Source organism: Halichoerus grypus, chromosome 13, assembly GCF_964656455.1.
Source record: "Halichoerus grypus chromosome 13, mHalGry1.hap1.1, whole genome shotgun sequence".
In the NCBI taxonomy this organism is placed as follows: Eukaryota; Metazoa; Chordata; class Mammalia; order Carnivora; family Phocidae; genus Halichoerus; species Halichoerus grypus.
In genome coordinates, this window is record NC_135724.1 from 92,958,354 (window position 1) to 92,970,536 (window position 12,183).

The 12,183-nt window shown below is 49.3% G+C and overlaps 1 protein-coding gene across 3 annotated transcripts in view; it reads right to left on the reverse strand.

The window, feature by feature from the left end:
* The window catches only part of TMEM132D (transmembrane protein 132D), a 553,830-nt gene that overhangs the window by 171,645 nt on the left and 370,002 nt on the right, over window positions 1-12,183 (reverse strand). For all 3 annotated transcript variants that reach the window (XM_078061121.1, XM_078061122.1, XM_078061120.1), the window contains one exon: window positions 2,756-2,939. In XM_078061121.1, the coding sequence (XP_077917247.1) occupies window positions 2,756-2,939 (184 nt within the window). The remainder of the gene's footprint in view (window positions 1-2,755; window positions 2,940-12,183) is intronic.

A 12,183-nucleotide genomic window follows, 5' to 3' on the forward strand; every position in this document is an offset into this window, starting at 1 on the left:
TGAGAGCAATCTCCCTAAAAATGGCCAAAATTCTTTTACCAATCAAGTCAAAGGTGAAATGAAGCTTCTCGGGAAGGGGGTCTCAGAACACTCCAAACATGAAAGACTGGGGAGTCGGGACCCTTACGACTTCACCCTCAGTTCCAGAGGAAGTTGCTCCAAGATTACTAGTAAACCTCATCAGACCAAACGTGTTCTAATCAGATTCATTCAACTCAGTTCAAGAATCAGTGAGCACCTACACGTAGTCTACCACTGTTCCAATGTCGTGAAATACGGGGGCTAATCTACAATATTATTGTCAGGGTACTGTTTATACCTTGCATCCAGAGTTTAAATGAACATAATAATAGCTACCATTTATTGTATGTTTGCTCTGGACTGGACACTGTCCCAGGCACTCTTGAGTTATCACTTCATCCTTACAACAACCTATGAGTATGTATTGTCTCTTTTTCCTCCTTGAGATGGGGAAGCGAGGCACCGTGAGGTAAGCATGTTTGCATGGCTCGCGAGTGGAGCCTAGGATTCGGTTATGTGATTTTGCTTCCTAGGAGTTTCCTGAAGATCAGTACAGAATATGGAAAACACTCAGGTACAAAATGAGTGACCCCTCTGAGCCTCGGCTTCCTTACATGGAAATGAAGGAGGATTGTTATAAATCTTCCCATTGCCTTGAAATAATTATTTTCCTCTTATTTCCTTGTAACAGAGTCTAAGCGATGAGCTAAAATAAAGAGGCACCAGCCTTCCTTTCATCTAAGTATAACCATATGACTAAGTGTTTGCCAAATGGATGTAACCAGATATATTATGTCGGATCCTTGCTTCTTGAAAGGGAAAAGTAACTGGCCATGTTACTTTGAGCTTCTGCATTTCTTACTTTTTCTGGTCTACAGAATGTGGCTAAGTCGGTCGGCACTCCAGCATCCATCTTGGACCCTAAGGGAACCATGAGCATGGAATTCATGTCCTCAAACTGCTGAGGCAGAAACAGAGATGGAGCCTGGGTCTCAGATGGCACGGGGCACCACACCAAAACTACACCACCAACCTTAGGAGCTCCCGTACGTGAAAAAAGAAACACATATGTATTTAAGACATCTTTGGCTGGGCTAAAGTAGACGGGGTGAGTGAGGAGCTCTCTTGCTTTCAACCAAATGCAATTCCCAATTGATAAAAGGGAACACACGATCTTACAGTGCTACATCTATCATAGCTAGACGGGCGAGGAAAGATGAGAATGGTCGGAGACCAGCGGAGGATGGAGGGGCGCCTTGTCAGAGTGGGGATTCATGCGGGGTAAGGAGACCAACAGGGTTTGGGATAAGCGACGGGAGCATCAGGGACCTGTGAGGCAGGGGAAATGCGGAGTGTGGGAATCGAACAGGTTAACTTATGCTGAGCAAAGCCATGGAAGCTGTTCCCAGTCTTGCAAACAGCTCATCCAACCAAAGGTGCTGAAAAGGAGCAAATTCAAATAATTCCTTATTCAAGACAAATGGTCTTGCCATCCCCAGTAACAGAACCACTCACTAAGAGTCTAACCGAAGGAATGCTACCCTCACACGTGAAACGAGGCACCCGGGGAGGCTCGATGCCTTCAAAATAAAAGAAATTGTTAATAGGAGCCCTTATCAACAGAAGTACCCCAAACACCTTTACATTTCCTGATGAATGGCATAATAACTAACCTGCTGTCACCAGGCAACTGTCCACGCTACCTTTTATTGAAAGATTGATTCCTGAGGTTCTTTCTGCACTCTCTAATAACACTTGTCAATATTTTCTAACAGACGGTGTAGAGGAGACACCAGGCAGTCAACGGATAGGTCAACTCATGCTTCACTTCTGGCAGGAAAAGTCCTTTCATAACAGGAGAAAGCTCACATTATTGTCGGCAGACGAACATGCCCAAGCCTTTGCACTGTGAAAATTCACATTTAAAAAAAAATGTATTATTCCTTCGTAGGGGCTCCTGAAGAGTCTGAGGAAAGGGAGAGCTCTATGGGGCGTCAGTGTGTTTTGTTGAGGGAACATGGATGGCGGGTCTTCCCACAGGCACTCTAGGAAGCCCTTCACGGATGAACGCCCATCTCCGTTTCACAAATCCTAGAGAACACACACACAGACTAATGGCCTTCAATCTTTTCCAAGTTGTAAACAGATGCCCTATGAATGAATATAGGTAACGCTTTCCTATATAGTGTTTCATTTATTTTTAAGTAGCTGCCAACACGAACAAGTTGACATTTCACATTCAAACTATATTTATGGCTTCCTTGGAAAATCGGTAGATCTTAAGAACCAAGAATGTGGCTTCCCACGTTGGCTTTCCGACATGGCTGTCCTACTAGGTGAAGCCTTATGACTGGGCAGGTATTGGCCATGTTACCTGGCACGACTCACTCATATACTTAATCTGTTTGGTCTCTGCAGGTGTATGTATTTGAGATCCTTAAAGTCTACAATGTATGATAGAAACACAGTTATTAAATGATCGATACTCTTCCTGTAATGGAAGATCCAAATCTAATACCTGGAGTTTGATGATTTTCTAAATAATATTCTGAAAAGAGTATTTAGAGACAATATATTTTTTAGACTCAGCTCTTTGTAGTAGACTTCAGGTTCCAGTGCCCCCCGGCCCTGGTTCCTGGTTCACCTGCACTTCCCCACCAAGTCTGGGTGACAGCATGGAGTCTTTCTTTCCCTCGGGTTCTATATTGACAACCCAAGGCAGGGACATTCTTACCATGGCCAGGGGTATGACGCCGATCAGGTCCTTGTGACTCACGTAGATCTTGGAGACACCCAAGTCAGACGTGACGTCTCCTGGATACTCCACTTGCCACGTGACAAGCTGTGTGGCCGGCGGGTCACTGGGCTCCTCTATTTCCACGTCGATCTGCATGACTTCATAGGAGGGTCCATCCACACTGAGGAGAAGCAGAGAACAACTTTGAGTGACCGGAGCGTGGCAGGCAGGCAATGGGTAACACGTGTCATCTCTATGTGTGTCTCTGCAAAGAGCGTTTCAGAGATGCACCATCAAAAATAACCCCACACCATTTTCAACACGATCCGTGGCACCGGCTGGTCTTAGAGACCAGCTCTCCCCGGTTTGGTGGGCTGCTCGGCTTCCCAGGGCAGGTGTTTGTGGATGGTTACGAAAAGCGCTGATCACATTTCCTAAACGCTTTCCTCCCCTCTATCCATCTAGGAGATTAGGATTCTTTCCCTCACTCCCCGAAATCTATATGATGCTTATATTGGATTTTCCAAAGCCATAGTCAGTTCCAACTGGATGCACAGAATTTTAAAGGTGTCTGAGGGCGATGTGGCTTTGCTATCTGGTGGTGCAGAGACATAGAGGTGAGGCATGGACAGGACAGCGAGGCCATGGGGCGCGTGCGGAGAAGCATGGAAAAGCAGCCAGATGTCCCCTGGAGACAGGAGGCATTGTAACAATGGTTAGTTTTTGGACATTCTGGTGTTTCCTATAAACATGCATCTCGAAACAAAGCCAAGTGAGATTATCAGGATGATTTTTGTAACGATTTATGTTAGTTTAATTAACTGGATCCCTCTTTTGCCTCTTCACAGGCCCCTTTCACGAAATGCCTGCTCTTCTATATCGTGGGGGGAGGAAAGGCCCATGCGGGGCCGGCCCCTCCCTGAGGGCAGAAGCGAAGAACGCGCACACAGGTGAGGATGAACAGAGGAGGCAGCGATGACAGAGGCTTTTTAGGCCCGAGCGGCCGAAGCGACTCCCACCTACCACATCTGTCCCCGAAGATTCAAATGTCACGTAACCGCAAAATGATCGCTGACTGCTGATGCTCCGGACTACAAAGTGTGGCCTTTCATACACACAGAGTTACCGAAACATGCCTAGCACACCACCAGGCCCAGTAAGAAGCTCAGACACAACGGTGGGGCTCCCAGGGGGCTTTCTTCTCAAAGTAAGGGATGAGGTGAGATACCGGGACATCAGGGGAGCTCTAAGGAAAGGAGGCGGGGTGGGGGGAGGAAGAGAAGGAGGGAGGGGGAGAGGAGGAGGAGGAGACGAGGAGGAGGAGGAGGAGGTGGTGGTTGTGATAGGAGCTGGCCGCTGTCTGTCTGGAGCCCTACCCAGAGTTTCCACAGGTAGGGGAATCCCGAGATCAGGATGTCAGCACACACCCTTTTGGTTTGGGAACTTGCCAGAACCCTGGCCCTTCCTCCCCCTCAGGAGACGGCAAGCCCTTCTTTTGGCCGTACTGAGCCCCACCTCCTCCGCCTGGTCACTGGGAGACGGAGACGCACAGAACAGACGAGGCAACGTTGAGCTCAGGGAGTCGACTCCGCAGCGGAGGCATTATGGGGACTCCCACACAGCGGGAGCCTGAGCCCACTGTCTACGCGGCCTCTGTCCTCCTGCGTCCGCCGAGGGGCCCTCACCTCCAGCAAAGCCAGCAATCCTCGCTCCCCGGGAGACTGCGCTGCCCGTGTGTCTGCTTCCTGACCTCCCTCTCCCGGGAAAGCATCTGTAAATCTCTCCATGGATTTAAATCCTTCCCCTTGTGCAAGAGCTAGCCATAAAAACAACTATAATTTTAAAAGGGCTCTACTTATTTCATCTAGTTTTCCTCATTCGGTAACCCTGCCAGGTTTTTCTATAAAGTTTATTTTCTCTTTTCCTTCAGATCCCTTGCCTGGCCAAGATGTGGAAGAAACACGGTCGCTTTTGAGCTGACTCTCCTCCCTTTGATGTGGTGATGAAAGCTCCCTACTCTGGGAATTCTTAACCTGGGGCCCATGGCAGGCTTGTGGATCCTGAAACTGTGCAAATGTGTGTTTTTCTTGAACGATTCCTTAGCTTGCATGGGCTTCTCAGAGGCTCTGAAGCAGTTGGGCTGTGGGGCACGTTCCTGATCATTTCCGGTGTAAATTCTGCGTATGGTGATCTAGCTTCAGAATAGCTCATCACGTGTGACTTGGATCAGTGGAAATTTGAATTTTAATACCTCTCTGCAAATGGTTAACGCGTGCAAGATTCCAGAACGCTTGCATATTTGGCAATATTTATCATTTCTCCGTGTTTAACTGTAAAGCTAAGGACTGCCCCTTTGCAGTTTGTGGGTTTAACTGTAAGGGTCCTGAAGAGGGGCTACGCTTATTTATTCCAAGTTGTGCCCAGCATAGGGTCTAATGCCTGGTGTTCATCAGAACGGCATCTACGGTGTTACAGGACACAAACACGGGAGGTTAAGTAAACGTTTCTACAGTGCGTCTGCTGACAGTGGTTTTCACCTCGCCCGTGCATTAGAACTGCTGGGGGAGCTTTATAAATTAACCAATGACCGCGCACCACTCCCACAGCTTTCCCTCCAGAGAGGGGCCCGGCACCAGGCCCACTGATTTTCCCTCTCCCTTTGTTCCTTCCTTCCACCTGTCTGTCTCTTTTTTAATCCAGGTGATCCTACCATGCAGTCAGGACCGTGAACAACTGAGTCAGGTTTATACAGGTAAATTATGGGGACACTGGCACTCTGCGAAGTATTCTGGATATGAAGGTATTAGAAACACAATGTATGGAGTTAATGGGTTTGGGAGGTATGGCGGGTAAAATCAGTGAAGTCACAGGTGAGCCACAAAGAAGGTTCCAGATGCCCATGAACATGCAGCGAGGAGGGACAGGAACAGAATTCCAGGCAAGGAGGCCCAGGGGGTAGATAAGACTGACGTGTCCAGACGCCACTTCTGATGCCCTGGTTGCAGCCCTACCCTTCCAGCCTCCTGTCTCCTGCCCCCCAGGCCAGTCAAATAATGAGCAGTAAGGACGGGCTCCATGTGTGAGCTTCCTGCAGGAAGGCAGTCCTGTTGAGTCGGGCAGGGTTTGCATGGAGGCTCAGGGCTCCATCCAACTTAGGGACTTGCCAGCCTTCTGGGCATGGGTCCTACCAGCATCAGCAAGCCAAGAAGCCACCTCCCTGCCCTGTTTGCTCGTAGCTGACAGGTGACAGGGAGCAGAGGAGGGAACTCAGCCTCTCACCTCACGGGCACCCCCGATCCCTGCGGGCTGGCTCCATCCACGTGGGCTGGGAAGCACCTTCCTGCAGCTTGTCTTCCTTACAGAGAGGAGCACCATCTCCCTGGTTTGGAGAGCTCTTCCCATTCCTCAACAACCTTTCCTTACCTGGACCCTTTTGTGCGGTGGGTTCAGGCTCTACACCTTTTCACTGGGAAGGGAAGGGACACAAAGGCACAGCTTTGGACCACATGACACAATCAGGCTTCGTGAAATTTAAGGGAAATGCACACAAGGCTCTCAGGCACAGACAGTGACCACAACCCTCAGGGCCATGGCTCAGGAACCCAAGGAAGGCAATGAAACTTGAGGCTCGGCAAGACCACCTCAGCAGATCCCAAGGCCAAAAAGGGCATCATTTCCAAAAGAAAAAGTCTTACTTTAAGATCGTCACCTCTTTTTCCAGACGATGCAACAACCAGCATTTATTGAGTACTTTGAATGTGCCAAACACTGTTTTTAAGGGCTTTTTAGGTCTTATACCCACATGTGATCCTCACAGTGTCCCAGGAAATAACTGTGATTAACTGCCAGTTTGTAGATGAGAAGCTAGGTTCAGCGAGGCTCACCCAGCTAACGGGAGAAGGAGCCAGGAGATGTGAATGCAGAGTGCCCACTCTCCATCCCTGCGGGACTAAGTCCCCCACCTCTTGCTCCAGGGCGACAGGCTTGCTTATTGGCCATGAAGATCAAGGACAGCAACTTCCCGTCCCCTAGTAGAAACATAGCTCAGCCCCCGATGCCTCAAATAAATTCTGGACAGGCGAAGCTGGGACATGTTTGTAACAAGGTACTTTGAGATCAGGCTGCCTTTAGGGTCCTCTGCCAACTCTTTTAGTGCTACCACGTGTCTACAAATCAAAGTAGAGATGTGGAAGCTAGAGCTTTAGCGAGGAGAGCCTACCATCCATTGGAGGGATAAGAAACCATGTAGACATGGACCTGCTCATATGAGAACCATCTAGACCTGAGTATTGGAGGTGCAGGTCAATGCATCTGAAAGCTACCTGCATTTTTTTTTTCCATATTAGAACACTAACATGTTACGGTAGGTTCTTGAAATGAATGCCAATGATCGAACCTCACTCTGCCACCGCCCACGTGGGGGACTGGCTCCCACGGCTCGTGTGAGGGCTGTGGGGAAGCTGGTGGGGTGTAGGGGAGAGCACAGAGTGAAATTCCATTTCCAAATAGGCTTTTCCAGTTGGTACGCTCAAAGATGAATGGGTAAAATTTCTGAGAACAAAAGGAAAACCAGCGAGGAGGTGAGGCTAGTATCTCAATGGCTGTGGCCTTGGAAAGTAGTTTGAGATGTGCTCCCTAGAGGTCGTGTGAAGGACAGTCATCTACCACTGGGCAGAGACTATCTCCTCTTGCCACCTGCATCGTGTCTCTCTGCCACACCTCTAGCTTCTGGGTGCTTCTGTTCCTAATCACACCTACCTGTCACTCCCCCTGGATGCCTTTCTTTCTTGAGTTTCCAAAACCCCCTTGCCCACAGTGCAGAGAGCTCCAAGTGCCTGGGGGTTTCGGTCCCTGGGAGGGGTGCTCAGGCAGAGGCTGGTGATGCTGGAGGTGACAGTCCAGCTGCCTTGCCTCCAGCTGGGTGGGTCGGGAGCCCCGCTCACCCCCCAGAGTCTCCCCCAGGGGGTCAGGCTGGAGCCACCCGCCACATGCTTGGGCTCCTCCCTGTCTGTTCTCCTTTCCCTGGTCTCTTTTCAGTCTCTCCTGGGACACTTCCCTCATACATCACTTGCATGCAAGTCCTTGTCTCAAGGTCTGCTTCTAGGGAAACTGAAGGAGTTTTTAAAGCAAGGAGGACACCAAAGGCAACTGGCAGATGCTAGGTGAGAGATTCTGCAAATGGAAGAGAAACAAGGAATGAGTGTGGGTGGGAGGGCTCCAAGGGACCATCACTCCGGGTCCTCAGCATCGCTGGCTCCAGTCGGAGGAGGCCTCCGGACCGAGCCAACCGTCTCCGCCATGACATTCTGGAAATCCGCGCCAGACACAGACACGGGTTCCCAGATGTCTCCCAAATGCAGGAGCCTCCCCTGCACTCCCCTCCTCCACATCTCACTTTCAAGATTAAGATGAGGATATTACTCAAACAAATTGTTTCTTCTTAGACGTGATCCCAGTATTCAAGTTTCCCATTACTGACATCTTTTTTCCCAACTTTTTCATTAGGATTTTCAGAATAAAAACCTTTCATTAGGAAGTAAAATATGCACGGTCCCTTTAATGCATGTACTTTATAATGAGATTTTTGTCACCATAAATTTGTCTTCCTGTGTCCTCTATTTCCACCTTATAATACTCTGAGGTCTGGTAACCAGAGTTCTTCTGGAAAAGAACAAGGGAAAGTCACAGCCTGGACCAAGGTGCGCTCCATTTCTGCCTTTTATTTTAGTGCTTCCTTGCTCCCATCCCGTACTTCATTCATCCACCCCATCGGGGAGGTTCCTCGGATTCCTGTTATTCGTTGGATACCGTGTCGGGTGACGAGGATGCAGATGCAAAGGTCGGCTTTAAAACATGAAGACCGGTGGTGGCCAGACGGCGCTGGTTCTGCACATCCCTGCCCACCTCCACATTCAGGGACGCCATTTTGGTAGCTTGAGATGGGCAGTGCTGGGAGAATCTACACCACGAAAACTGGCAAAGGCCATCAAGCAGGCTCCCTCCAAGACCCCCAAGAGCACATTGCTCAAGAACTTTGCTCCTGTGGTGCATACGGTCTAGTGGGGAAGATCAATACTAAATAAATGATCATATCAACCAAACGTAAATTGGCAACCGTAAGGAAAGATGAGAAGCATGAGAAGCAGAGGTACCGGTGAGATTTTCAAGGACTCTGGTGGAGTCAGGGAGGTAAGGCTGATTCCCCCCCCGGGGAAGCAAGGCTCGGGCTGTGCTCTCTAGAGAGGATGGGCAGGAATTCAGAGTCCCAGGAACCAGAAATTGCACATACCAATGTCCTGTGCTTGGAGGGAAAGGATGTGTTGCAGAAAACACAAGAAACCAGGGTGGCCGGAGCACCCAGAGGGCCAGGAATTGAGCTGTGAGATGTAGCAGAAGGATGGGCAGAGGGAGACCGTGCAAGGCTTTCTAGCTCACACGTGCTGTTGTCTTTTCGAGTCAGTAAACTATGGTCTGTCAATGCACAGAGCCTGGGCTAAAAGGGTTTTACATTTCTAAACTTTGTTAACAAAAAAATAAGGACACATAGTGTAGAAAGCATATGGCCTACAAAGCCTAAAATATTTAGTATCTCACCCCTTACCGGGAAAGTTTGCCAACCTCTGCCCTTTATCATCGGAGAAATGGGAGCTCATTTTAAATCTTTAAAAATAATAAAAGAACATTTATCTCTTCAATGCATAAATGCTTGGGAATATCTTCAGTAGATGAAATTATGAGGTAGTCAAATATTTATTTCCACTGAAAGTGAAGAAATTTGGATTTAAGTGTTGATCTGAGAGTGTTCCACGTAAGAACAGGAAAATGAAAGAGACAGGTGTATGCACGGCCCGGGAATACGAGCTGCAATTAGGAAAGAACTCATAGACCGGATTTATTGTGTAAGATAATAACAAAGTACAAGATGATCTTAATTGAACTAGGAAAAATAGGCTAAGCCAAGTTATGGATTGTTGTAATGGGAAAAAAATTTTAAAAAAAAGTGACACTCTTTGAGATGTTGATGAGTCCTGCAGCAATGTCTAGTGAACAAGAGAATGTCAAGCAGGGTCAGGGGCAACGCTTCCTTGGTGGGGCCACCCCACACACCCCGGACACCTGTCGTGCTGGGCCCTGTCCTCTAAGTCCCAGTAGCAGACCCCAGTGGTTGCAAAGGCCAAACCACGCCCCACGCTCCCTAAAGAGACGCACAGACCTGCTATGTGGCCAAGATGCTCCGGGTGTCCCTCTCTGAACCAGGTGGGGCTCTAGTGGGAACTGGTCATGTCCTTTCTTCCTGCAGCCGCACCCCTGCTTTCAGCACTGAGCTACTCCAGGTAAGGGTCTGTGTTGGGTCAATGTGGATGGGGGTGGGGGGTGGGCAGAACAAGGATGGGGATACCGGCCGAGGCATGGGTGCTTCTGAAGGGGAGAAGGGGAGCGGGCAGTGATTATGTGCTCTTTCCACAAGAGGAAAGTGGGAAAGGCCCCCCTGAAATGTGTGATGACGCCTGCCCTCCATCTGACCACCCAGTTTGGGGTTTCTGACCAGGGGAGGCTGGGTGGGTTTGCAGTGGGAAGGGGGAAGGAGGACTCTCCAAATCAGTCTGCAGGTGGGTAGGTGTCAGGAAAGACTGCAGTCAGGAGGTCAGCCCAAGAAGGGATGAGGTCTCCCCTGCCAATGTGGCCACCATCTTCCTGGCCAAGCAATTCCTGAACCTCCCCTGGATGCTTCCCTCTGTGCAACCTTAGCTTTGTTCTAACTTGTTCTGATGACAAAGGTGGCCCACGGAACCTGTGTGTCAGCACGGAGCTCCTCCCGGGAGAGGCTCCCAGCTGGGATCTGACATAGGGGCTCCAGGGGCCAGGCGGTCAACCCATGAATGAATTTGCCCTTGTCTAGAAATACAAAACTTCCTGTGCTCAGGGCATCCCAGGGCCCATCGGGACATCCCCGCCTGCTGAAGGAGCCCTGGGTCCTGCGCACCTAAATGCGAGTCTACCGAACTGCTTTCAGCAAAGGTCAGTGGCTTGAAAACATCACTGTGGTTGCAGGGTTGAGAATGGACCAGAGGCAGACTGGAGATGATGTGGGTAGACGGGGCAGAAATGAAAGAAACAGGGCTGTGGGAGAGACACACTGGAGCTCGTGGGCCACGGGGGAACGTGTAGGGCCGACCCTCGTGGTGTACACACGGGCTTCTGTTCCGTCCTGCAGGCAGTCACGCTTTTCCCGCCCTGCGACCACCTCCACCGGCCCCCACCTGCCACTGCAGATCTGCACGGGAACAGACGTGTGCCGCAGATGTATTCCCTGCTCCCCGTAACCACCGAGCTGCTACTCCAAACAGCCCGGCTTCCCCGGCAGCAAGAAGGGGTCCACGGAAACGCTGACTGCAGGGAAGATACTGGAATAAATATCGGGGTTCCCTGAGTCAGAATAAGGGTGCTGTAATGTCCTGGTGCCGTAATACCATGATCTGTCCTCACTTAACATTTGCGCCGCCAATACCACACGGACCCATCGCACAGGGACGGGCCACATCTTTCAGAAGATGTCCTCTAATAAAATCCGCGAATGGAATCTGGGAGAACACCGCTGGGATCTTTGATTCACGCACAAGATGACTGACAAACAAGGACATGGCAGGGATCAAACCTGTTAGCGTTTGAAAGGGAAAATTAACAAAGACAATGACAAGTCGGGCGCTTCAAAAACACAGGAAGGCTCCCACAGAAGCACAAGATAAGCCTTTGAGAAATTCCCTGAAAATCTAGATTGCTTTTTCAAAACTCACCAAAACGGAGTTTTCCCTTTTTTCTCTGAAAGATGACCTCTCCCACCCATTCAATCCTGATCTCCGTCTTTATCCGAGAATAAAGCCGTATCTCTAATTATAACTGTTGCTTATTTAAGGTGAAAAAAACCCCTCACTTTCTCTGTCCTAAGCTTCATTTGTAAAAGGTAAGTTCCCATTCAAACCTCATTTATATTGATTTTTACCATGACACTGTGGCCTCTATTTTTTACCTAGATTGACTTTAAATGATCCTTTACCGAGTGCGTACCATCCTCCGTTAAAGAGGGCTTCCAACATTTCAGAGTAAAAGGGAGTCTGGGGGGGCTGCCCCTCATCCCCTCACCCACCCCCACATGAGAGTATCCCCTGCACGCGAGGTAGAAACTTCTACAGCAGACAAATACAGGGAAAAGAAGAGTAAAGCTAACTCTTGCATGTCCACATCATGACATTATCTCAAACATACTCGGAGACGGAGAGCTATTTTATTTGTATACATTTCTTTTGGTTGGGAGTTTTTCACTTAAAAAAAAAAGTCCAATTTGTAGGCCCCCGACACATTAGCGTTCTTGCCAGGGCCGCAGACGGCTGGACACCAAGATCACATCGTGTCTGCATGAACAGGTC